Source organism: Folsomia candida, unplaced genomic scaffold (assembly GCF_002217175.1).
Source record: "Folsomia candida strain VU population unplaced genomic scaffold, ASM221717v1 Fcan01_Sc004, whole genome shotgun sequence".
Lineage (NCBI taxonomy): Eukaryota > Metazoa > Arthropoda > Collembola > Entomobryomorpha > Isotomidae > Folsomia > Folsomia candida.
This window is the reverse complement of record NW_019091196.1, coordinates 11126344-11154295: the sequence shown is the minus strand read 5'-3', so window position 1 is coordinate 11154295 and position 27952 is coordinate 11126344. Positions and strand designations below refer to the sequence as shown.

The 27952-nt window shown below is 37.1% G+C and overlaps 1 protein-coding gene across 2 annotated transcripts; it reads left to right on the top strand.

Annotated features, from left to right (window-relative positions):
- The first annotated feature begins 1791 nt into the window (after window positions 1–1791).
- On the top strand, window positions 1792–27940 carry LOC110849503 (ubiquitin carboxyl-terminal hydrolase CYLD). Of its 2 annotated transcripts, XM_022096913.2 has the most exons (8): window positions 1792–2433; window positions 23989–24564; window positions 24717–24832; window positions 24921–25193; window positions 25270–25561; window positions 25652–26248; window positions 26321–26895; window positions 26978–27940. In XM_022096913.2, the coding sequence occupies exons 2-8, from the start codon at window positions 24045–24047 to the stop codon at window positions 27140–27142; spliced, it is 2538 nt and encodes an 845-aa protein (XP_021952605.1). In that variant the 5' UTR covers window positions 1792–2433; window positions 23989–24044; the 3' UTR covers window positions 27143–27940. The 2 variants fall into 2 exon arrangements, with proteins under 2 accessions (XP_021952605.1, XP_021952606.1); XM_022096914.2 differs by lacking the exons at window positions 1792–2433; window positions 23989–24564 and adding an exon at window positions 19785–20026.
- Window positions 27941–27952: the final 12 nt, after the last annotated feature.

Here is a 27952-nt window from a genome sequence, read left to right as displayed (position 1 = left end):
CAACTTTTTGAAAAATCCTGCTTTGGCTGAAAATGTATTCAAAAATTCTTCCACAACCGAAAACACGAATATTCAGGAAGATGAAAATTACCCTTCGGGTTACTTGAGTGCGTGAGCAATTTAAAATTGGTCGGGTCAAAATTTGAGGAAACCACTTCATGCCGACGCATTTTAACCTTATACGAAATTATCATGGAATTCGTATGCGAGAATCTGTATTTTTCTCCCTCGCATGAAAAATGTCAAGGTAAAAATGAAAATTCTCGCTCACGGATTCCGTCATAATTTTATTTTAAGCTGAGCATTACGAAAAATCCTGGAACACATGTTCAATTACTTATTTGTCTAAGGTTACATAATTATCGTGGTTTCGTCAAAATCGGAGCAAGACCTCTGGCGTCATAGCATTGTAGATTAAGGGTCCTAAGTTTATACCAAAGTTTGTCCCTAGATTATGGTAAATTTTCCCCCTAGCAAGCCACATTTCAAGTTGCCATAAAACATGTAGGTTCAGTTAAAATGACGATTTTGCATATTAATTAAAATCCGAAAGTCAGACTATTAAAATTAAAAATTGTCCAGTATGTATGTCTGTCCAAATTCATACAAAAATAATTACCCATGAAAAACAAATAATATCTAGCAGTTTAACGTTAGATACATTCAAACAAAAATTATTCCACACAAATAAATTTTCTTACATGTAAGAAATGAATTTTGGATTTTTTTTGTAAAATCTTCAATACACAAAAGTCTATTATACCTAGTGTAAAGCTAGCGACCCGGCCCGGGCCCTTACGGGCCCCGGGCCTGGTATTTGCTACCACCATATACCACTGTTGGTACGGTACTGCTCGGGTGAAAGCTGGAGTGGCAGGAAAGGTGGTTGATTAACTTGATGTCTTTCTACTTTTTTTTTTACTTTTTTTTCTCTCTACATGTCAGTAAAATAAGAAGACTGATATCACTCCTAGTAGTCTTTAAGTACTTTTTCCAGGAATTGAAATTTGTTTTTAGACGTAGTTTTCGAACTCGTCATGAAACTTTTAGTCGAGCGGATATAATTCGATGCTCGAATTTCGAGTAACGATTTCAGGTTGGATGCACCAGTTGAAAGGGAGAAGATTGGCAATTTTTATGTTAAAAAAACTATTTTTATTTTGGAAACAACATGTTATTGATAAGCTGTGATGTTTGATTTCGCAATAAGGATAAATAAGTTATTAAATAGCAGAGTTGAATTCAAAATACTGTTAAGAGAGAAAGACCATACGGGGAATTACAATACTCGAGATGAGTCATACTGCTCGAAATGCATACATTAACAAAAATTCTTTCACTAATATTCTCTCCAACGGTGCTACATTATAATGCCGCGTTATATACACAATGATACTGTCTATATAAATAGTTGGTAGAATGGTGGAATGTAGCAAGTTATTGTTCATGGGTGTGACTTATCATAAATTATTTGGAATTAGCATGAACCACCAGCCAGAAGCAGTGCAATATGCACAAAAGTACGCTTAATTTTGGTTACTGTATAGTAAATATGGTGTAGGTGTACATTTTGCCCTCTTGATATTATAACAGGGAGACCGTCTGAGATTGTTATTAGATGCAGGTTGTTTGCAAAGAGCTTGGTTTTAGCTGCACAAGCGAATGTTAAGAGAAGTATCGAGAAGCAAATGGAATAAAAGTGGAGGAGCGTATGGAATGGATGGTAGGAGGAAAAGGGTTGGATGAAAAGCTGTGGTGCTTGGTTAAAGTTAGCTTAACCCATTAGAGTAGCTTCAGTCGAGAAAAAGTAGTGGGATCGACAAGGTCGCTTTATTTGATTCACTTGCTTAAAACATAGCATGTAAACCTTTCTTGGTTCAGTCAGTCTTATTTTAGCAGTATTAAAAAAGATCCATTTCTTGGAATCGTGCTGAATTGGGTGTGTTAGCATTTTTTTGTGACAGTTTGTGTTCTTACATTTCTGACAAGTTTTAAGGACGAGAGAGGATTTTTTTACATAAATTGTGTCGTCGTCGTGTTCTTTAAAATCTGATAGTGCATGATCTCTCCTTCTTCTCATTTTTAATTTTATGACATCATCTTATTTTTCTGTCTCATTTTCTGGACTTGTTTAAGTAGATTTTATGATAGTATTTCTGAACAAAGAATTTTAATTTCCGTGTAAAAAAAACTCTACCGAAAAGTTAAAGTTCTGTTGTATGTCTTCCGTGTGGGACGTGATTAGTTAAGAGCAATCTGTATGGAAATCGAAACTGTGGAACTTTTCTAATAGATATTTATTGTATCACACTTTGTATTGGTGCTTGTAGTAAAAACTTGTTAAAAATTATTAAAAAAAGATACAAATCTCCAATTCCCCACAAACTTGGAATTAGTTTGGATGTATAACTAATCTACCAATCGTGTAATCAGGTATGAAAGAACATTTATTACTTGAAATGTCTATTTGCAGATTTTAATTTGCAATAAAATTTGCTGCGGGTTGGACTCTTCGTGGTTTATTTTGAAGGACGAATGGACAAAAAATGGTCTCCTCTGCGTTATCATATCTAGAAGTTCACATATGTGAATTTTGCAGGTTTAAAAAACTTGAAAATCTCACTAGCTAAAACTTTCCACACACATCATGCATCATGCTTCGTCTCACGTATGTTGAACTGGTTAGTGTTATTAGGACAGAACTCGCATTAAAAAAATGCGAAATACGTCTCAACAATCTATCTTTAGTTCTTACCTATGTATTCTATCTTTACATTTCATGTAAAGATGTTTCATTTTATGGTTTTCTGCGGCACTATTGACTATTACATTCATATTTTCTTCTCATGTTGTTTGCTATTTTTTTGCAAAAATGTTATTTTTATGCGGGACAAATCTTGATAAATCGTTTTAGTTTTTCCAGAAGTTTGATAATTTGATTTCGACTTGCGATAATTTGATTTGTTCGAAACATAAAATAAGAACGTGGCCATGCACGCTTCATTTTAAACAGATTGTTATTTTTCACACAATTTTCGATAATTCGTGCAGTGAACGTGTCGCGTCTGGTATCGATCATCTTTACTGTCCTCCATTAAGAAGTTGACTCCTCAGTATTCCGTTTATATTCATCGTCGCCAATATGTTTTCCATCCTCCTTCTCAATTACCCTACAAGTTGTTGAAAATCATCAAAGATTACGATAAGTTTTTGGCGATTTAAAGTTTCTTGAATTAAATTAGGCTCGTTGTAGTTTTAGTTTCTCCATCACATTTGATAGCTTTTGTCAACCCTATCTCGACCTCTTGGGGAGAGAGAGAGAGGTTCCCTTTAATCTTTATGAACACGTCCGTCGGCCACCTCAACAGAGTCACAGTTGGTTGTCTTTTATTGACTAAAAGTTTTCGTGTCCCATTATAAATGACTACACTACTTATTAAAATTGCAATTAGTTAGCAAAATTACATCCTTTCATCTTTACGAGAAGATGATGATGGAAGTTGTGTAGTGGAAATTGTTTGTTGTTTGGGTTAAAAGTGACCTCGAGAGTATGACAATAAGAGATTATTATTGGTGGTGGAGTAATAATAATGAATCATCTTGAGGTGAATCAGGTAGATTGATACGCAAGATTTTGTGAGAGGTTTTCCAAGCTCAAGCGATTTGTCCTCACTATTTTGTATGATATACGGCCTGTCTAAGCTATTCCTGAGGTAAATAAATAAATGGTAGTGACGGAGAGCTTATATTGGGGGATGATAAATTCCTGGTGATGATGTCTTATGCCATGAATCTTATCCATTAATCGCATCCAGTATACATGTAAAGAGTTAGTTAACAATATATACATATATACATGACTACAAATTCTTTGCTGCATGGTTTGCCCAAGGTTAGGATTTAGCGAGATACATGCATTTTCGCTATGAGGTTCTTGTCCGATAGCTATGCTGTTTCTCAGCAATGTAAATAATGCATCATTCTCATTACGCTATGCAAAATAATGTTCCTGTTTCCTTCTTGATTTTTCGCCTCCTCCTCCACGGTCCTTTTACATCTTGTGTACACTGTACTACAGCGCATTATGCATAGTAGGAAGTGATCTCTGTCATTTTGTGCTCGCTTCCTATAAGAAAATCAATATTTGGTCCGTGCGACAGGACAATAATAACGTTTAGTTGCCTGCAAACAAAAAACTCTAACTGTGAGTTTCGTTATCTAAAAAAAATGTATAATAACAATTTGATGTTGACGGTTTGTAAACTTGCATTAATCGAATCAATTTATCGACGAGGGTGTAGCATAAATATAACTTTTGTTTGCATGCACGAATATCAGCAGAAGCACGAGCATCTCGCATCTGCCCGTAAATAAAACTAACTCAAGAGGAATATTATTATTCCGTAATCACTTTGACACTGACAGTGATGAATATCAGCAGTCGCCGTCGTCGCTCGTGTGTTTTACCAGGCGGATAGATTTATTTTTTCATATTGGTAATCAATACCTGATGATTGGAAAGCTGTCAGAGCATTCGAGCAACTTACTACACGCTACTTTTTTTTATTTACTTCTTATCTTCCAATATTGCGTGAGTGGACATGCATGTTTTGTCACATCGATTATCACTATTTCGATTCGGAGAACAGTTGCCAGTTACAATTTGTATAGAGTCAAGAGTGTCAATTCTTATTAGTCACGTTTAATAAAATATGACACTAAGGAATAAATGTCAATAATACCTAGTTTGAAACCCGAAACTCTGCCAGGCATAAATGTAGCTAGCTAGCATAATACCAATAATAATAATAATGAAGTAATGCGTTTTCACTGTCAGGACAATGCCCATTTGTCTCACCTCAAGTGAACTAAAACATCGGAAGTGAGCAGAGTAAATGTTTAACGTATTATTCTGAGCTTTTAGTGTTTGGTCCAATAATAATCAAACGGCTAGAGAAGAGCTTCCAGCAGACACGGAGAAGTGTTTAAGTTTGTTGTAGGCTTTTGTTTGCTTATCGTTGTTGAGTAAGCGTTCGTTGTTGTATGTATTTTCATCCAAGAATTGTACATAAGCGAAGACCGATTTCCGCATGTTTCATACATAGTTTATTTAGTAGGAAAATTGGAACGCAGAATGTTTTGTATTTTAGTTTGGATTGGGGACTCAAAATGTCCCAACATTGGTTGCATGGGATCAACGTATGATAAATTTTCCCAAGCCTACCTGCTGTCACACGGCGTGCATGTCGTGTCACAGCAAATGCAATGAAAATGGACAGATGTGGAGGGATGAGGAAGAGTGGAGCGGAAGTCAGATTTAATGGGGATGGATGCTGTGATTCAAATATTTTGATGGACAACTGGACTGGACTCTGCTTTTTAGTAGATGATGATGCGGTGAATCATTTAAATGGAGCATCCAGCCCATTATCGTGTCTGTGCGTCAGGCAGGGCTTTATTGTTGTTTGAATGTATCCTTTCAACCCAGTTCCAATATTCGAATTGCTCATTATTAGAATTACGTATATTTGATTTATGAGCTGTAACAAATAAGTACACAAAACCAATATGGGAACGAATCAGGAATTACTTTTGTATGCATTGAGCAATGTGTATTATGCGGAATAAAACAGTTTGACAATGCATATGACACAATTTAATATTTTGCAGGCTACGTTTAAAACCCAATAAAGCGTCAAGTAAATTACCAGCATTATTCTATATGTTTTGTAATTAAAGCGTGTCGTTGCTTGAATGAATTCAGTCGTGGTAAAGTAATTGGAATGCAAATTCTCATTGTAAAAGGCGAGGTTTTCGCCCTTCCGCACCCCATTGTACTTATTTATGCATGTATATCAGTTCAGTAGTATGTGACACTCAAAATTGCTCAATTGTAGCGTAAGGAACAGATAGATTACGTACGTACGTATAAAGTGGGATACTTGAAACTTTACTGTGAGGTGAGGGTGTCATATTGGCGCAATTCTGCACGGTTTTTGACAGATCATTTTGAAACCGCTTTTATTATTAGAGTCGCATTATTAGGATTCTGCAAACCACTAAATAATATGCGCTCGAGTTACTTTCCCCATTTGAGTGAGGTTCTCACTAGAGCTGTGCGTAGGGTCGGGTTTACCCTAAAAAAGCCATACCCTGCCCTACCCTATAGGGTTTTGGGCGGGCCGGGTTATTTGCCCAGGAAAATCCAGTCGGGCCGGGCGGGTCGGGCTTTTTCCAGTAGGGTTTTGGGCGGGCCGGGCTTTTTTGTAGGGCTTCGGGCTTTTCAATTTACCCTAGTGATAAAGTACAATGACAATTTGAGACAAAACTTTATAGTATAGCCCCAGCTAAAGCGGAATTGTTATCTGTAATGATATGGAATTGTTTTCACTGGCGGTTTCAGTGAGATTAAGACAATCAATCCATCAATGTAATTGGGGCGCTAAATTCTACACAAAACTCAAATTTACGTATTTTGTTCGTAAAATTAAAGAAAGTTAATTACAAAAAGCTCAAACAGCAACAAGTGAGCATATGTATATGCCCAAAATTGTCGAAAGCAAACTCGAGGGGACATTTCTAATTAATGCGGTGCCGCAATTTCAAACATTGGACACATAATGCCGGCAGGACAAACCAGAAAGTTTTTCGAGCACTAGTGCTACGACTTCTCTAGATTATACTTGTCTATCCCCAGGAACATTGTCGGACCTTACGTTTATTCCCCAAAATTATAAATAAGCTCTACAAGACCAATTTTTGTTTAAACTAAAATAACACAGATTTGCTAAATACTGATAATAATAAGTGTTACATTACAGATTTGTCCAACATTGCATTTTTTATTAATACCTAGTGTACATGGCTAATCGAGTCTCCGAGAGCCTTAGCAAATGCGGTTTTTTAGGATAAATACGTGCCGAACAGCAAATGGGTGGGTTTACCCAAAAAAACCCCACCCTGTAGGGTTTTGGGCGGGCCGGGCTTTTTTTTCAGAAAAACCCTATAGGGCCGGGCGGGCTGGGCTTTTTCCAGTAGGGTTTTGGGCGGGCCGGGCTTTTTGTCCAGAGAAACCCAGTAGGGCCGGGTTTTTTCCAGTAGGGTTCTGGGCGGGCCGGGTTTCTAAAAATCGGGCCCGTGCACAGCTCTAGTTCTCACTCACTTTGCAAATCTATAAATTTGCAGCTTACATACTTCGTTCACAAGTAGAACCACCACTTGTACCTACTTTATACTACCGCAGACAGAACTTTATTGAAGAAGTACCTTAGTTTCGAGCAGCTGGACTGGATTGTAAATGGGAGTCCCTTATTGTTTTCTCCATTGTTGTTTATTATCTGGCGCTGTCTAGCTATTTATAACTAAACTCGCCTTATTATCCTGTTTTCGTCTTCATCATCCACTTGTTCTTTCCACCACTGCTACTACTAAAGTTTCAAGTTTTTAGTTTGGTGTTTTGGAGGAAGGGAAGTTGGTAAGTGGTTCACTTTGCTTTCTCGTTCACCGATTCTTCTTCACCATCACCACCACTTTATGCATTTGCCGTAGTACCAAACCAACCCAGCTATTCATGCAGACAATAAAGTTTTGCTGGCCAGACAGAGTTGTAATAGTTTGAATTTGAATTATGCTGTGTTACGTGTGTGAGAGAGAAGCAGCTCTTTTGTGCTTATTTCTGCATTCATCATGATAATTGGCGTTTAGTAGTGGTTTGAAGCAAAAGGCTTAAATCATGTGCTTGTCCAATAAGAATATTGTGTAGCAGCCAAAAACAGACCTGTCTCGTTCCATTATCAACCTCATTTTAGCAAAGGCATGTTAAGAGGAGTAGGAATTCGAAACTTTGAGCTATCCATTATCTAATCCAGTTCACTCGTTTACGTAATGCTCTCCCATTCAAGTATTTTAGGCAGTATTTTTGGTAAAGTTTAATTTTGTTCCATTAGAATGCACATACGTGGCATTTAGATATTCTCCATATGATGAGAGAATGAGAGGTTAAAAGCAAAAGAAAAAATCTTATTCTCCATTGTTCTCATGTTTTCATTGTTTCCCGTTTTACGGCAGAAAATAACTTGCTGACTCATCACCTCATTACCCAGAGGTTAATGCGTATTTCAAAATTATTTCATACGCTTGACGTAAAATTAGTCTTGCGCTGGTACACTGTACCCATTGTCAAAATGAGTAATCCATAAATATTGTAAATTCCAAAGGAATTGATGCCCCTAAAAAATAAAATTATGGTTATGGTGTGCCAAGACAAAGGTGGAAAGTCAATTCGTGGTTAAACGATCTCTCTCTATAACATATTTAACTGCCTCCGGGGTCTATCTATCAGTTGCAGAAAGCCAGACGGCCTGCCTGCATTAACAAAATGTCTCAAGTTCATTAACAAAAGTGTAGGAGTTTTGGTCCCAGACTTTGGTTGAATGATGTGTAGGCGTGAATATCAGAGATGAGATTTGAGATTCTTCTCCTTGCGGTTGTTTGTTAGCCCAAGTTATTGGTTTCGATCCATCCACTAATGAAATCATTGTGGTCTTGGTTGTAGTAAGAGATCCCTCGAGTTATTTCAGTCCTTTCATCTCCTCCAGCAAAGTTGAAATAGAATTAATGTTTTATGGATCCTTTGTCATTCGATATGGACAAGAAAATGAGATGAACGCGAGACGGGATGAAGAAAAAGAAGAATGAATAAGGACGATAAAAATGCTCATATTATTACTACAACTTCTACTCCCAGCCATACCATTGCATTGTATTGTTCTTCCTCCCATCCACTTGAACAACTAACTTTTTTTTGGCCGCTATATAATAACGAGCGAGGGGGTGGATGTACGTACGGTCATGTATGTGTGGTTGTGGCCGCTTCTTGGTTTTGGCTCGTGCTCTTCCTAATAAATGTCGAAAGTTGTGTTAGCAGCAAACTGGATGAATTAGAACTCATTGCACAGAGTGGCTGCTTTGCTTTGGTAGGAAATAATAAGTGGATGGAGTGAGTACATCTCTTTCTAAAGTGAAGATTTCTTCTTCTTCTTCTTACCTGACTAGACTGCAGTATACACAATTTTGCTACTGCGGCACACTAACCATCTATCTATCCACCTACTTGCTTATGATGCGGTTGGTTGACTGGATGAATAATAAAATATATAAAAAAACTTCTATACTACGGTCGAGGATGCGGCATATCGCATTGTTGATTCCTTGATTGTGTCGTGTTTCGCTAAACTAAGTTCACTTTTACGATGCGACAGAGATCTTGGATGGAGGAGGAGGTGGTTACTGGCAACTTGTATTCCATGTTAGGTACACACATTTCTTGGTGAAGGGCATTATTTGAGGTGAAATGAGTCACCTGGGATTGAGTTTGAGATGGTAAAAAAGTTTTGCTCGAATCCTATCTCATGTATCGCTCCTTGAGAGAACATCTTATCCTATTTCATCTTCTCATCACCAATGGCACGGCATAAGAGGCTGAAATCTGAAGAAGGAGCCAGAGAGAGAGAGAGATGAGCTTTTCTTTTGCCCTGCTTGATATAATTTCTCCTGCTGGCTGCATGGTTGTCTCAAATCTCATATTGTAATAACATGGATGGACGTCCAGTAAGGAGCAAATGGATGAATTAAAAAGGTGGGTGGCGGATATAGATAAAAATAAAATTGTGTAAAAATATTATACGAAAAATCTGGATCATGTTACGTATGTCGCATTATTTTTCTCAAGTATGGTTTTAGCTGGGTTCATCTTGAGATAGTTTTGAAGAGGAGGAACACCAGCTTGAATTTGATGAGGTTGAATTACACCAGTTTTGAGTTTAATCTGGTCTTATACATAATTTAGAAGCAGGTAAGTAGGTGGACGCGGTATAAAAAGACTTGGTAAAATGACATGAGTGGGATTCTACAAGCTGTAAGTTTTCCTTTCATCCGCCCACCCGCATATAATTTGGTGATCTGGAAAGAATTGTTAAAAAGTGTTGGTCTAACTCTTACTTAAATTTTCCCCTTTTTCGGGAAAGGAGGAGATGAAATGGCACCGCGATAAAATCCAGATCAATCTTCCCTCTCTGTCACCTCTCCGCGAGAAGGAGAAGCAATGAGCTGGAATGAATATCAATTCTCATTATGAGGAGGAGAGAAATATATTATTTCAATGAAAAAAGAAGACCTCGCGTAAACTGAGTGGTTGATCTGTTAGTTTTTCTCCATTCTATAGTACCTACTTACATGGAATACTTACGTAAGCTTGAGAAAGAGAGAAAGAGAGAGAGGATCCTGTGGGAATAAAGATAAGATGACGATGTAGAGTTAGAAATGGCGATGGCTGGCTGGCCTGGCTAGTGGATTGAAGCTTTACTTTTACACGAGGAAATTGGAAATGAATGTTGAATTCGAGATTGAATTGTGAGATGTTTGCGGACTGGAGAAAGATATGTATGCTGCTTACTTAGGATTAAGTAAGTAGTGGGGTTTGAAGTCGTGAGAACCTGGTTAGAATTTAGTAAAGCTTATTATTCTCTTGCCTGATGACAGAGGGAAAGACGACGACGACAGGGATTGATTTTGGACTTTGATTGGTAATGGAAATGACTTCCAGATACGGTGACAAGGACGGGGAGTTGTGGGAGCAAAAGTACATTTACAATCAGAGAGTCGTTACAGAATAAAGTCGAATTTTGGTGGTATTATAGACGCAAATTAGTAGTATCAGGCCTTGGGATCGATATGTCATCGAATTTTATTATGCACCTGGAATACAAGAATCAAGGCTTTGGTGAGTTGAGTGGGTGTACTGAATCCAATCATGCCAGACATTCACTTTCATTGAAAATATTGGGTGTGGTGGGTGGGGTAGGAGTTGCACGGTGAGGGCCATTAGCAATCTGTGAATCAAAATCCTCAAGCAAATGACGACTACCAGTGTAAAGAGGGACCTAGAACAAATATTCCATTTTATAGTACCATAGCTTGGCTGGTTCGACTGGGATCGTGGGTGGCAGTTTAAATGCAATCAAATCAAATCCTTTCAGGTATATATCCTTCTCCTGCTGCACATTCGGTGACATAATAAACCTCGAAATGCAGCTGGATGGATGATGATCTTTGCGGTGTGGGAATGCAGGAATTTAATTCACCTCTAAAAATTATTGGAATTCGGGTGATGATGACGGCAAAGTAAAATAATCATAATGCAGTCTGCTCTGTTAAAATGGGTATGATGAGAAACTCCTTTAAAGGGTAGTGAAGCTAAAAGTAGTAAAATAATATGCAGAGAAAAAAATGATGCACCACGAACGAACAACTTATGCTGGAGAAGGTGCAGGTTGAGTTTTTTTATTAATCTGTGAGCATTATTCATAGAACACGTTTAGGATTACATGATGCATGATGCATGATGCATGCATTCCATATTTCACTCACTCACGTGAGAACTTTAAAATGTTCCAGTCCTGGCTGGGTTTTTGAGCACTTATAATCGGGATTGGAAAATTGTTGATGGTGTGAAGAAGGCAATATTAATAATGGGACCTTCTCGACGTTTAGTTCACACAGAGAATTGCGGTCCAAATGGCTTTTATTATTATTACAAGAGCTCGAACTAGATATGGATTGGTGTTGGTTATTGGAATCATCATGAGAATTATGATAGTGATGATGAATGACTAATCATTAATTTCTCGATACTAAATAACTGACTCGAGCAGTTTGTGGTTTGCTTACTCTGGAATATTGTATACATATTTTTTTAATTCTAGTGCTTTGCTGGGTGACTTACAGATAACTAGCTTACGAGTAATGTTATCCTCCAATGTTATTACTCAACACGAACGAGTATATCGTGGCTGAATTTAAATTAAGAATTATACCGATACATAGCGCATGCAACTTTGTTTTTCTTAAATATATTTATATACTCAGGGTGAAATGTGGTGAAATTGCGAACCCAGTGACGTTCGGAACTGGATAGAAATTGATCGTCTATCTACATTGGCGGATGGATTGTAAGAAAGACGTCAATCAACCACTCTAAAAATAACAATTTTGATAAAATGGGTATCTTGTTGTTCTAAATATTTGGTTTAGATCAATTTCCAATATTGTGAAAGCTATGTATGTACATATTTAATTTCCACATCAAAAATAGAATCGTGATGACGGGGGCGATTCTTATTTAGCCAGTTGGTTGCATCGCACTAACGATAATTGTATCATAATTATAAACCCTGGTAAAATTGACGTCGGAAAATGTTTCAGCGTGAGAACCTAAATTTTCCATGCATCGTTATTTCTCTGTCTTGTCTTTCTTTCTTCTCATTGGGCCGATTGAGCTGTGGAGTTCCCAGCGTTTTATGTATTTTTCTTTTATAATCAGTATGGAATCAAACTGGCCCAGGTTAGCTGAGCTGTGACTGAACTGGACTTTATTTAATGCACCCATCATCATCTCGTCCAGGATCTCTATTTATTTACAATTCTAGTAAAAGTGGTGTTGGTTTTACGCCAGGTTTACGTAACGCAGTAGTAAACGAGAGCCAGTAGTGATTGTGCATTTAGTTTCTACGTTATGCTGTAACTGGGCGAAAGTTACATAAACAGTGTCCACTGATAGGAAGGAAATGCAAGTCTGAAACCAGATTTTATCACAAATTTGTAGCAAGTTCAACTCATACCCACCCACCTGCTCCATTTCCGTCCAATAACATGTACATACGACAACTTTTTATGTTATTTCCATCCCGTTGTTTTTATTGGTATTGGGTGCCCGTCGTACCTGACCAACTGTTGAGTAGGAGAGACTATTTGGCTGGAGAACTTTTATTTTTAAATTCAGTTACTCTTTTACGATCTGGTGTCCATCCCCTGAAAATGCATAAGTGGTTGGTTGCATACATATTTATTTTCTCTTTTCCTTAGGATTAGTTGTAACCAATCTAATAAATATTTGTCCGACTTTCCAGTCAACTTTCTCTTAATCATGACGAGGCAGAATTTTTGCTGGAAAATGTTCATCAAATCCGACCAGATTTTTGTAAATTACAAATTGTAATAGAGCTCAAAAAGTAATTAATAAAATTTCCCAAGTTTACCAAGCCCTGCTTCTTGTCACCATTTTTAACACGCTAGAATATTGTACTTAAAACTAGCTGACAGGTAATAGCCATTGACGCAAGCAGGGTTTTTGAACTTGGCAATGTAGAAATAATCTTCTCTGGTAGTTGTATCAGAGGATGACACCCGCAGTCACGTCCACCGACTAAATAGAGAGCCTCCCGTAATGCAACCCCGTCTTCTGGTAAAGCTCACTTTCTTCTAAGGAGAAGAGAGAAGGAAAATTCTCTGATGAAAGTGTTGACAGACATTGAGACCCGTTTGTACCGAGGCATCAATGACATCAAAGGGACAACTTGCAAATTACATACATTGAATACATAAGCCAGAGGAATAGGAGGAGCAGGTAGGCAATGTACATATGAATACATGTGCATGTGGTTGGTATCTTACGGCTTGACACCCATCACGCCATCAGTAAAAGTTCTTTTCCATTCAACTCTTTCTGCTGCTGCTGTGTCGTCGTGTGACACCACGTCGTCCTTTCAAAAGAGAAGTTGTTTACCATGGTCTTATTATTTGCGTTGGTCGAGTAAGTAATACTAAACCACCTAAATCCTCCCGAAACCAAAGAGAGAGATTCGATTCCGTCTCTCCTGCAATGCAATCTATTTCTTTTGCGAGAACTTTAACGTGGTCACATTACATTTCAAATGACTTTTTTCAAATGCATTTTGCCCATGAGGATGATGATCAGTCAGTGTCGCATCGATTACAGAAATGTGATCTCTATCAGGAGAAGTAAGTATGTGAAATTGACAAATGTGGTGTAGAGTTTTTAGCAATTTTTTTGTGTAATTCGTACTTCAATTGGTTTTAAGGGGATTGAGCAGGATTGACATTGGATCTAATCTACCCTTCGCTACCCACACCTTCATTTCATTCATCACATGAATATATTTCCTTTTTCATCCATCGTGGCGTATATCGTACATCCGCTAGCAAAAGTTATTTGTTTGCATTGTCCCATTTTGCTGCGACTGTAATAATTTTATTGTTCTCGCTGCCCTAGAAATTGGCACGTTCATACTTCCACCAGTAGCTGTATAATAAGACTTTGTATTGCAGTAGGCATGAACGTATAATATAATATCCTAATAGCAGTTTGTAGTATATGGAAGAAAACTTTACTTAGAGCTTGGATGCGATTAAACAAGAGTAGTGATGGTAATCCGTAACCGATCCTATCCTAGGATCGTAAAAACTCGGATAGGATCGGATTTTCACACGGATCGGATAGAGGATCCGAGGATCAGACAGTCCGATCCGATCCGAATCGATGAAATCCTAGGATCGCACAGGATCCTCGGATCATCCGATGTAAACTCGTTTCACATTTGGTGAGTTCATCACATGGCGTACATTACCCGAATGAGCCGAATTATGTTATTATTCTACACCAGTTATTTTTATTTTGGCGTTCAAATTATTCAATTTAGTATGATTTCAACGCCAAAATAAAAGTAACTGGTGTAAAATAATAGGATAATTCGGCTCATTCGGGTAATGTACGCCATGTGATGAACTCACCAAAAACCGTTCCAATAAATAAAGAAAAGCAGCTGGTTTTTCCATAGTTAGACACAAGGTGTCTCACACATATCATCCGCGGATATCCTACGATCGGATCCTAGGATCGGATCGCATCGGATTTCGAGTAGAACCGGGAGCCGATCCGATCCTAAAGCGAGCAAATCCGATCCGATCCGATCCTGTATTTATCCGATCCTATCCTACGGATCGGTTAATTTAGGATACGGATTACCATCCCTAAACAAGAGTGAGCAGAGAGCCGTCTACTATTTTACGAGCAATATTGTTTCGCATCATAGAATACGAAACACTGCCTGCGCTGCTGATGAAAATGAAATACACGATGAGAATCCTGACTGAAATCGAATTTAGATTATAGTGGAAAGTGGGACGTCAGTTATTTAGCAAGTCTGCATACAATCTAGTAGAACACATATGAGAATATATTTATAAATATGCACATCTAATGCTTCGATTGCACTTTTCCGATTGACACACGAGTGGAGATAGCAGGGTTATAAATATGATTACACACCGCGGCACGGGTCGAGTTAAAGGGGGATAAATTAAAATGAACTTATCATATCGTATAACAACGTGGAATGCATTTTTTTACTCTCATGTGACCGCACATTACACGCTGAAGAATCTATTCAGTTCGAAATATGTTATCCATTTAAGCCGTGTGTCAGAATTAATTGGATTTCAATCTTCTTGATGTGAGAGACTGATTGAGTACGAACTAACGAACGAGAGACGCGATGGCTGCAGGTGTGTTTTCCATTATTTCTTTGAGATTGCAAATTCCTACAGGCAGCAAGCAAGCGCTTGCTTGCTCGCTCGCTCATAATATAATAATTTACTTAGTTATTTCCTTTTATGAAACCACCTGGGTAGCTAATTCAAAAATTTGCAACAAGTCAATCCATTGTACCAGAAGTGCATCTCTTGTGCAGGATAATGTACAATGCCAGTCAGTCAGTCAGTCACACTCTGATTGGAATGGATAGTAACATCTTTGAGAAGACAGAGAATGACAATTCAGCACAAATTCGGTCTATGAGTTTTGTTCATCGAAATTTGTGGATGTACAATAATATTTAATTGTGACATTAATGTACTAATTATTTTAACTACTTATAATATCTTAATAAAAATTAAGGTGCAATGCCGGCTTTGAAATAAATGAAATGGGTTTTCGAGGTCGTGGGAAATGGGAAATGGTTGCAATTGCACTTCTTCACATTTTAGGTAGCCTTGCCTGTTTTTTCATATTTATCATTAATTGATGTAAAATGATAAAATAAATGGGATAAGACAATATTTGTGAATTACTGTTTCCCGAGCATTCATTCATCCCTTGTCATCCTGTCTCAAAGCGCGATGCTGGCTGAATTGCGAAGGGAAATGAAATGAAGAAACCAGATTGCGTTTGATGCACTCCCACAAAATTAGAGTTCATTGGTTTGCATTGTTTCATGCTCGAAATCAAAAGTGTTTGGTTACAGTTTACGGGGTTAATCACTAATTGATTTGGAATACTTTTATACTTTTCAGTGAAAAGAGAGAGTTTTTATTTTGTTTTTATGCCTGCCTTCTTGTTGTGTAAGGACTAATAACTTTTGCTTCTGTTCTGCTGCTAAATCTAGATTATCCATCATTCATTTGGTGTTAATAGGATTTGCTCGAGTGTTTATTTTTTTACTGTTAATAAATAAGCTGTACTTCTGTTCTGTTGGGTTCACGCATTGTAATGATTGTATGATTGATGGTCTTGTACATACTGTTCTTTTGTAGCAAACATAATTGTTGGCTGGTGTGGTAAATGATTTAATATAATAGTGATTATTGTAAGGAAAATTGTATAAATTTTGGCCATAGTTCAAATAAATATATGTAACTGCTCGACTTCCCTTTTGTATTTATACGTACAGCTATTATTATCCAATTTTGGGGTAATGATGGTAGTTCCGTACGTACCTATGAGACAATATAAAAAAATTACTAAATTCTCTTAACAGTTTTGCTGCTTACATTTTGCATGTTTGTTGACAAATTTCCTTATTAAAAGAAATTAAGCATGTAAATTATAGGGGCGGACATTTAAGTTTTTTCTCTTGATTATTCTAGCAATTTTTGATTTGAGAATGAATTTCGTCATTTACAGAATTTGTGATTAACATTATTTCAAAATTTCAATGATTTGAGTTCAACGTGCTCATCTATAAGATGAGAATAATACTGCTGATGGAGATAGAACAAGTCAATTTCCAATCTACATATAACACATTCTCCGTAGTTGTTTTAATGAACCATTGTTCCGGTTTCATAATTTATGTTTTTTTCTGCTGCTGCTGCTGGTTATGTATTTATGAATTTTTATGATTATTAAAAAAACTAAAATAAAGTGAACAATACTGATAGACAGACAGATGAGACAGCACCCAACCACACCTAAAATAGGACACTGCTACTACTCATCATAATGCACTCACCAACCACACGCGTCATGCGATAATTAGTAATGCAAATCAGTCTTGTTTTTTTCAATTTTGATAATATTTTCCCATTACCACATATTGCTAATGAGCCGATGATACATGTTATCTTGGCTGGTTTCATACGTATTGTGGTTGATAAATATTTTGAAATTCTGAAAACCTATAACCTACAGTTTTGTGATATCGTTGTTCTCAATTATTTTCAAACTGTACGTGATTTTTGTTTGAAGATTACATAATTTTCAACAACAAAGCAAAATAACGCCACTTTTGGGTGCTGAATGCTGATGCATGATATCATCGTAACTTTGAAATAATAATAGTTTTTATAATAGTCTGTGCCAAATTTTGCACCCATAAAACTGTTTCATTACATAAAAATAGCAGCAGCAGAGAGTGCATGTTTTGCTATTTTACTTGCGTATTATTGTCACGAACAACACGGATTCTTATGTCGGATGAGTGTAAGGAATAATGTCGTGTTGTTGAAAAAAATTGTAATAGAAGTGATCAGACATTTGATTCCGTGTAAATTCGAATTTCGTATTTCTTCATGGTTTACGATTGATAACGGCTTACCCATTGTGGGCTGAATACGACGACGAGGCAGATCCGTGAAATATGTACCGTTGACCGCTTTTAAATTTATCCCAGTTGTTAAAATTATATCCTCCACGTCTCCGTCAGCCCTCCCTGTAATTCAATTTATATACGTGACACAAAGAAATTTACGACACTTGCCTTACAGCCACATTTTGCAACCTCTTTAAGCGCACGGTGTCATTTATACCTAACTAAAAGTTGTGACACTCATAGTAAGTAAAGTTTGGGTGAAAAATGTGTGTGTATAATGTATATGAATTCTTTTTTCGCTCTTTTTCGCCCAACTTTTTTGCATGCTTGGAGGAGAGGAATATAACATTTATAAAGTGTTTTTCAAGCGTCAATCAGTTTCAAAGAGTTATAAAACGAAAATAAATTAGATTTGTAGTTTCGTGTCAAGGCTCTAAAAGAGCGAGATGCTGGTGTCGTTCGTGCTAGCAAAATAAAAGCACCGGTTAAATAAGATGATGGAATTGTCAGTCGAATTGAAACTACGCTGTTTTTGTTGTTGTTTGTTTGTTTATTTCCTCTCTTTGCTCTGACGCATTTCATACTTTGGAACAATGTGGATAATAAAATACGGTGTTTCATCCAGTCTGCAGATACATAGTTGCTTTTGGACAGGCGAGCTTTTGAAGTAAATGCTTAGACGATGAACTCTGTCTGTCTATAACACACAGTTTTGGACAATGATATGCAACCTGTACTTATAGTGATGAGAAAATAGGCTGTGAAACAATTTAAAGCAAATGAGATTATTATCATTTCTTCTACAAAAGTACGGAAGGAAGGAAATGCATTTAACTCCACGAATCCCTCCTTCCATGTTAATTGGATTATTCTAAAAATGCTTACTAAACCCTCTTGAAAAGAATGTAGGAAAGCTTTTAGTTCAAAGAACTAAGGAAGAACGATACAGAAAGCCAGACATAATTCGGGATTTTGCTCACAAACAAAATCATAAAGTTGCATCCTTGTCAGTGACGTCTGTTGACTTATGAAAGGAGAAGAAGAATTCGTGAGAATGAAAACGGAGGAATTAATTTCTTGCGATTAAGCGTTCAAAGACTTAAACTAAAGGATTATTATTCAACAATGTGTACGAGAAAGGATGGCAAGAAGACGCTTTGAGTCGTCGTCATATACATAATCCTATCATCATCCTCGGTCCATTCCATATTGAGATCAAGGAAAGCTGGATTTTGCTGTTTGTTTTGTTGCATGCCTCCTCTTTTGCTAATAATTTAATCCTTGAGGAATTTTGCTTACACTTGCACTTATTATTACATGGCGAGAAAAAGTATATGTATAAGGGGCTCGATGAAATTGTATCGTTTACATAATTCTCATTATTTATTGTGTAGTCCCATCTTCTCAACGTGCTGCAAGTTCTATAAGACTTTTGTTGTACGGAGTAGTAATAATTTCTTTGATGGAACTTTTCCTCGTTAATATTGCTACTTTGAGAGAGCAAATTCCAGCAACAACTATATTTTTTCTGCTACTTGATAACGCATTTCCAGACAGAGTGGGACCAAGTTTCGCAATGAAAACAGTTAATTGGGTATATTTTACAAGTCACTATTAATGGATAGTTAAGTTAAGTAATGCTGCCTAGTTTGGATCAATGGTTGATGACTAATAATTTTTTAGTACATATTTATGTATGTACAATAATATTTGTTGTGTCTTACTCATCCTTATTTAGTAATGTTGGTACGCTCTCTCGACTGATAATAGGATAGTTCAGTACATAATGTACAACATAAGATGAGTAGTGCGTATTGCTACATATGGATACACGTGTTATCAATAAATTTAGGATACAATGAATACTTACCTGTGAATGGAGCATTAAAGGCATGGTTTTGGTCTTATCTCAAACCTTGATATTGATTTTGATATGTCCACGAAATCATGCTGGTTGCTTATCTGGGTGGTGATTATGATTCATTTTTAGTATGCTTTGAATGATATGGTAATTCGTATGGCGACATAATATGCATTCACCAGCTATGAATATCGTGAAAGTGTGCCTGGTCTGTAGTGTCCTTTCACCTTTTGGAAACAGCCATATTAACAAATAAATAGAAATAATTATTGTTTTCTTGTTGCTGAAAATAACTTGATATTTAAGAAATTGCTACTGAAAATGGATTTGTGTTAATTGTGTCTTCTTACTACGAGTTACATATAATTTGTAAAAATGGTTCTCGGGATAATAACCGACTACTTTGGCGGCGCAATTTTTGGTCGGAAACGCGGACGGGAAGGTACATTTTTTTAAATTCAAATAAGCTAAACTGATAATGTTTAAAATATAAAAGTAGTAAATTTTCTGCTATTCATCCAATTCACAGTGTGCACTTACATTACGATAAGTGGTGGGTGATAAGCAATGCTTAACATGCTTGTATTCTCTAGAGATTCAATCTAAAAACTAAACTGGAGCAATATTCGCTCGCTATTACTGAAAGGTGTAAAAACTAAATTGAAAAAAAATGCCATCCGAATTTTTGCTACGGTTAGAAATTCGTGTCCTGCTGTTTATGCATGCGACTCTTATTTTCGTGTCGTGATGATGCCGTGTTTTGTTTATGGTGGTGATCAAATGGGTAATTTTATTACTTAATATTCCATCTTCATACTCCGCACAGTCAGGAGTTGGACATAAATTTCCAGCAAATTTGCAAGTTTATGCGAATTCTAGTTTAGTAGTAGCCAACTAAATTGTTAATGGGCTGGTGGATGGTGTGTGTCTGTGCAAAAGAGGAATAATTTATTTGCACTTACTATTTACACGGCAATTTCACACTTGACCTCTAACTCGGATGAAAGGATGAGAATATTAATGTCTGCTTGACTTAATAAGTGCATACGAAATGAATTTATATATATATGGACTCAAGAATTTCTTCATTCATTTTGCGTAGGTGAAATAATTTGGTTACAGAGAGATGCAGCCAGTTTATTTAAGTCTAAAGTCTGCTGACGTGGAATTGAAATGGCAAAAAAGTTCAAAACTCTTGTTTTTACGGCATAGAAAAAATATTAAGTTTGTTTTTATTAGGCATTTTCACAACCCTTGTTAGTCAGCTATTTAGATGTGTGGTGACGTGTGCCGTCGGATATTATATTTTTGTAAAGAAATTATTATTATTGCATATTCTTTATTAGATGTGGCATACTTACTTAGTGAATTTTTGGTCCTTATTTTTATGTACTGGTTAGCCCATCATTATTCAATTACATTGTTGATATTTGACATGCAACTACATAAATAACAGGAATGCTCAAAATTAAGGTATATCGAGCTTTTGTGTATTTTTGTACGTATTTACTTTTCGTTCGTGTGTGACATTAGTCATTTCGGTACAATTTAATAGATTGGTTTCGATTCAGTGAATCGAGTTACTTACTTTTGCTGCTGGATACTTTTGGGTCATCCCACCGCATTATCATAATTCATGTGTAGTGCTTTGCATTACTTTTGCCGTGTCGATGCACAAATTATTTGTAGAGTAGACAAAATGGCACAATAATAAAAGTTGTTTTCCATCTCACTATGCTCAACCTTATTTGTTTATTGTCAACTTTATTAGGCTTTTAGAAATGTTTTCAGAGCATGGTAAAAGTTGTACTTACACATGATTACGATGGCAGACAATGGAGAATAATTCGTGTTTTGGTCGACATGCCTAAAATTCATCATGTTTTCTTCTGCGTATTGTACTCACATCGTGACAAAGACCAAGTGCATGTGAAGGTCAAGTTAGGTGGAGCTCTTTAAGAAAATATTTGATGATGTGGTTTCATTTTCATTTCGTTGGTTCTATTGTTCATTATTTTTTGGTTATGGAAAAGCGAAAATTTAAGCGATTATTTAACTTAGATATTTTATGCGATCAAACATCCATATACCTTTTTGTATGTACATATTTGCTTGGCAGTTTAGTTTAGTCTGCTTCATGACGCACAAGGCTCATTCCATCTGAACCCACACGGTCGTCGTCGCACCCACATTTGATATCATGTCCACAATATTATAATAGATGCATAATATAAAATACAACATATAATAAAAATCAAATTTTGAAAATTTAATTTTTTCGTAAAGATTTAGCAGTTATAAGAAAATTTGGAAATGCATTCAAAATGCAATCTTCGCCAAAGTATATATTCAACGGGGTAGGTTACATTTACGGATTTCATTCATTAATCATTAATTGATAGAAAAAATTTTTTAAAAGTCAAAAATTCTAAAAAATCAGAAATTTGAAATGCATTGAAAAACTTGATTGTCAAGAAGACGGACAAAAATCGCTTATGGGGAGATAAGCCAATCGATGCCTTTGGGCCTGGGGAAATAAAAAAGTTTAAAACCTCACGCGATTTTTGTCCGTCTTGGAGTTTTGGTGATTTTTCGAAAAGGTAAAATTAACATGGACTGCTTGTGTAGACAGTAGTAAATAATTCTGCGTTCCTACGTGGCCGGGAACATTGACAACGTATAGGCTGTGTGGTGTTCTCTTACAAAAGAGAGGAAAATACATGGCCAGGCAGCCAAACCCAGCGAGCAGGGTTTAGCACCTCTATTTTCTGGTACTCGATCAAACGAGTTGCTTACAAATGGAATGAGCCACAATACTTAAGTGTCTTGATAAGTATGCATTCAGACGTGACATGGAGGGATTTATAATTCCATTCGCAACAATTATAAAGTTTGGAGTCGTGGCTGGATCGGTTTTTTCTGGATAGCGTCAATTTTTATGACATGTAGAAATCCTTTGAAATTGCACCATTTATTGATGTATACTTATTATCAGTTAGAAATAGAAGTTATGGTTCTGGTGGTGTGGTTGAATTTGTCAACACTTCTTGAGGTTTAGAATTATGAGAACAAGTTACATACAATGTTCATCCTCTGCGTTATGCATGGCAAATGCTCAATTTTTATGGGAGGTGGCATGTTTTGTGTCTCTCCGCAGTAAGCACGTATAAAATGACAATTTTATTACGAGACTTTGACAGATGATGATCCACTTGAACCAACAACCACATGACATGACTCGATTCTGCCACGAAGAACAAGTTGTTGTAGTAAAGCCAATTAACGAACCGTGGCAATTCCATGTTTTTTTTTCGTGTACACAAAGCCTGAAGAGTTTGTTGGCATCGCATGCATAATAATACAGATGCACTTTTTGGTGGATGCAGGAATCAAGAGGATTAGAAAATTAGAAAGCGAAATGCACATTGCTTGCTCTTCTTACAACAAAGAAATGGATTTCAGTTTTGAATGTCAACTCAAGTGTTTATAATTTTTTCGAAGAGTTTGGTGATCGAATGAGAAGTTCTTCTGTAATTCGAGTCAACCAACGAAATCTGATTATGCGACTGTGTTGGTAAATCGGTTTATCTTTGTTAAACTGTGAATTGATATGAAAATGAAAATTAGTTCTTATTATTGAAGCATGCTTGCAGCAGAAATATTGGAATGACGACGCAAGTGAAAGTAAAAGTTTCCTGTGCGTTGGATTATGAACTATTGGAATCTTACAATTAGTAGACCATTGCGGTGGTTGGGTGACATCATCCGAAATAAATATGTAAATATATCAATTGTTGTTAGCATAAGATGTGTGTGCCTCCACATTAAACTGCGTATTAACTGGTTTTGTGGTTAAGGTTGCGATGGTTGACTCATCTCTCTGAGGGTGACACTCGAGGTTAATTGTTTTACTAATTATGGTTGCCACTATATGTCCCAGACGCTGTAGTAGTGGTACTAAATTCATCTACAATGGGGGCTTGTTCCTCTAACTTGCAAATAGTTGTGCATATGTACATATTACATGTACTTATGTTTATCCCAACTTCATTATCTCATTGGTATCTCGTTGTGCAAGTATCTTTTGTTTGGCAAGCTATTCTTTGTCACATGCATGGACGGGAAGTGAGTTGGTGTATTTCATCTCGTAATTATATGTTCTACAATTGATCGGATATCCGATGCACCTTCAAATGTAGTTGGTACTCTTGGTACTTACATATGTGGGTTGATTAGAGTCATTCAATTCTAAATACACATGGGTAACCATTACATTAAGGCGACCATTCTTTGTCCACAAAATAATCACGCGTCCATTCGAACCACGAAGAGTCCTCCATCCAAGATATACTCGTTGTTTGTGTTGACAAAAACTCATGGAAAATTTTACCATTGAATTTCCAGAAATATTTTGGATACGCAATTGTTGAGTCCATTCTTTTGGTGCCATCATCATCATCATGAAGTTTAAAAACTTTTTCCTTTCTTGCTCCTCCACTTCTGGGGGTCGAAGTCGAAAGGTTGAAGAAAAGCAGCAAAAATACGGTGGGCTGAGACCAGTGTCACCACCAGCACCCACTCTGCTAGCGAGTACTAATGTCCCCACAACCATACAACATCCCGTCGTTGTCGCAGCTGCAGATCTACGCCAAGATTATTACACGGGCCCAAGGAAAAAGCATTTGACAAATTCCTACTCGAGCTACAGTTGTGGTTCAGCATCTTCTCATAGCTCGTCAAAAAGTGGTAGTTGTACGAGTGCGAGTAGTGGAATTGGCAGTTATTCCAGCTCCAATTCGAATCCGAATTCCATTTCGAAAAACAAGCGGACCCTCGATAGTCGAAGTGGTCGGTACCGGTCAGAGCGACAACTTAAGCCAAAATGTACTAGTCGTCAGTGTTGCAACAATGGGAAAGAGTTTCACCACAAGATCACACTGGCCGATTATGACGCGAGCCCAACACCCCCGGACGATCTGGGTATAAGTTCATTGAGTACTAGTTTTATATGGGGTTTGAAGCTTTGACTATGCTGGTTTTTATTAAGACTAATTAAATATAATTAGGGTTAAAGTTAGAATTTAATTGTCTGATTTTATTTTTATGTTGGATTTTGTTTGTTGTAATTTCAGGAGTAAAAGTTGGAGATAGAGTCGTCTGGCTTCGAGAACCACCGCAAACGAACGAAGCTGGAAAAGTGAAGTGGATCGGAATTATTGAAAACGAGGAAATTGCCGGAATTGAATTTGTAAGTATTTATAAAACATATGTATGTAAAACAAAAGGATTCCAATTTTTGCCTAGTTTACTACTTTTGTCTCTTTTACTTCTTGTAGGATCGCCAACTTGGACTTGGCTCTGGTTGGTACAAAAATCGCCAACTCTTCACCTGTGAACCTCAATGTGGAGGATTAGTGGCCGTAGCGGGATTGATACTTGAAGACGACTACTTTTACAATCCAAACATCCCCTCGAGTTCATCCTCTCCCGTGAGCCCATACAACGACCGGAAAGTTAGTAACAAGAGACTGACCAGTGGGGGTGGAAGTGCAGGACACAGCAGTCCGAGTCCAAGCAGCAGTTCTAGTACGAGTTTGGAGATTGATCAGGTACAAAACTATAATTTACCATTGATCATACGTATCTGTCATGCACCTGCTCACGAGTTTGTTTTTATTACTTCAGAGAAATCAAGTGGTTCAGGAGCAGCAAAGTCATTACGGATCTCGCCAGCAGTTTAGTCAACCTGTTGATTATACCAGCCACACGTGGAACTCACCTGCAAAGACTGAGCTAGACGAGTCTACCTTGCTGGTTGGAGACTTTACAGTCGTACCCGCCGTATTACCTGTCGTTGATTGTGGAGACGGTCATTTCGATCCCCCTTCTGGAGAGTATAAATATCCTAAGAGAGAAATTATGCCCATCCCACACATTGTGCAACCCATTCGAGAAGAAGATGTGGACCGAATCAATGGTGAGTTTAAATTCTTGTTTGTGATTTAATATATAAGGACAATAATTTGTTATGTGTATCAGTTTCTAATCATTGCGTGTATTATTGCAGGTCGGCAAAAGGGGATCCAAGGCCATCGAAATTCCTGCTACTTGGACGCAACTCTCTTCTCCATGTTCTCATTCTCCAGTGTTTTCGACTCTATTCTCCTCCAGGATTATAGACACGTTGTCAATCGAAGGGACGAAGAGGACGAATCATTGTCCAGAAATGTCCAGAAAATATTACGTGACGACATTGTAAACCCTCTGCGAAAGAACTTGTACTGCAACGCCAGCAATGTTATGAAGCTTCGGGAGACAATGGAACACTTGGATGGAAAGTTGACTTGCGAGGAGATGGATCCCCAAGAATTTCTCCAACTCTTATTTGACAAAGTACTGAATTTAAGCGAGTTCATGTCCCTCTCTTCTGGACAATCGGATTTTTTCCATCAAGTTCTCGTACAGCAAACGGACCAGGATCGACATAAGATCCCGTCAATTCAGCAGCTTTTTGAGCAGAGCTTGATGTTACAAGAATTGAAATTAAAAGGTGTTCCTCAGCCAGCCCTCATCTTACAGATGCCCCGATCAGGAAACAAGTATAAAATGTATGACGGAATCCTCCCAAACTTGACCATTGATATTACGGACCTTCTGGAAGACAGTAAGTATAATCAAATGCACAATGTACTTAATTAAAAGGAGTTGGCTAATTTGTTATCATTGTCATTTTCAGTCCCACGAACATGCATCATTTGTGGGAGTCTTGCAACCCACGAATGTTCGAGCTGTTATGGAAAGTTTAACTCTGGTGGGAAAGATCGTGACAGCTCGATTTGCTCTCCTGTTGGATCTGGAGCAGAATCTACAGCATTTTGCGAGACCTGTGTTAACCAGATCCATAAACGCAAAGACCGGCAAGGTCATATGCAAACCGTTATGCCAATCAAATACAGTTTCTCTGCATCTCAGTATTTTCCCAACGCCATCAACACTTCCTCCTCAAACGATCCTTCTAGGTATTACTTTGGCCAGTCCCAGATTGGAAATTGGGGAAACCCAAGTTTTAATCGAAATCCTACTCCTTTAATTTCCTCAATTCCTCCTCCCTCAAACTCCAATTTTAGTCCCTATGCTAGTCGTTCAATTCCTAGAATCACGATGGATCTTTTCGCCGTCATCTGTATTGAAACGAGTCATTTCGTGTCCTTTGTAAAATGTGGATCTGATCGTAAAGCACCGTGGGTCTTTTTCGACTCGATGGCTGATCGAGTTGAAAATGTTAATGGAACTGGACACAATATCCCACAAGTAAGTCAAGCTAAATCCAGTAAATGAAACTCTATTGCTGTCAATTCAACTAAAACTAAATTAATTCTTGTTGTGGTTGTAGGTCCGGTTATTACCGAATATGGGATCATGGTTGGACAGTCTAGAAAACAAGGGTGTCGAAAAACTCATGATGGAGGAGTCCAACTTCCCACCAGACTTGAAACGTCTGCTAGCTGATCCGTACATTTGTCTCTATTACTCCAAGGAGTCTTCCATGTACAGTTAAATCAAGATCACAAACATTTTCACAAAGCGAAAACTTCACCAGTTTCCGCGTCGCAAAAGTTTTCCAACAATCTTGCTAACTTATTATGAACTACATACATGTATGCAAATGTGGATTGAGTAGTACCTCTTTAAAGTTTCATGGGTCAATTTGGGCTCTTCCACTTGGAGCAACATAACAACAGGTTGAGTGTGGGTAGTAATTAGTGTGTATATCAACCCCCTTTCTCTATGTACATGTTAACCTGCATAAGAATTTATATACATATTATGTAGTTTTTAAACTTGATCACAACGAGTATTAATCCAAATTTTCCCTTAACATGATCTTAATAAAGAATATTCAAACACTGACGAGTTGAATTGTGTTAACGTAATTTAAATAATTATTATTAAAGCGTATGAAATGAGTGGCAGAGAAGGGGAAAAATGTTGCTGATGTGATATCTGATTGAGAGTTATTATCAGGAGGAGCCGTATTTATGCATGGAATGAAACCCATGTTTTTGTGAAGTTACCCTGTACAGAGAGTTCGAGTAGAGAAAACACTATTATTAGTTGAGTAATTATGCCGTATTTAAAGAAATATTCATGACCAGATTTTTGGTCCGTTTGATCAGACCAGATTTTCACTTACAGACTAAATACATAAATATGTAAGTATTGCAATAGGCAGGGATAAGCGAAATGTTGTACTGATATCCATACTTTATATCGTGTAAATCTGTGCTGATAATTATCAAATGTTATACAAGAAAAATATATTAGAGAAAAAATAAACTAACTCATTTGAACACTATATTTTGTTTAT

Bases quoted from the DNA above. Each gene is read 5' to 3' on its own strand.
- LOC110849503 (XM_022096913.2), top strand. From the start codon at position 24,045: ATGAAGTTTAAAAACTTTTTCCTTTCTTGCTCCTCCACTTCTGGGGGT. The intron at 25,194-25,269 runs GTACAAAACTAT...TTATTACTTCAG, and splicing joins CGAGTTTGGAGATTGATCAG to AGAAATCAAGTGGTTCAGGA. The intron at 26,249-26,320 runs GTAAGTATAATC...TGTCATTTTCAG, and splicing joins TACGGACCTTCTGGAAGACA to TCCCACGAACATGCATCATT.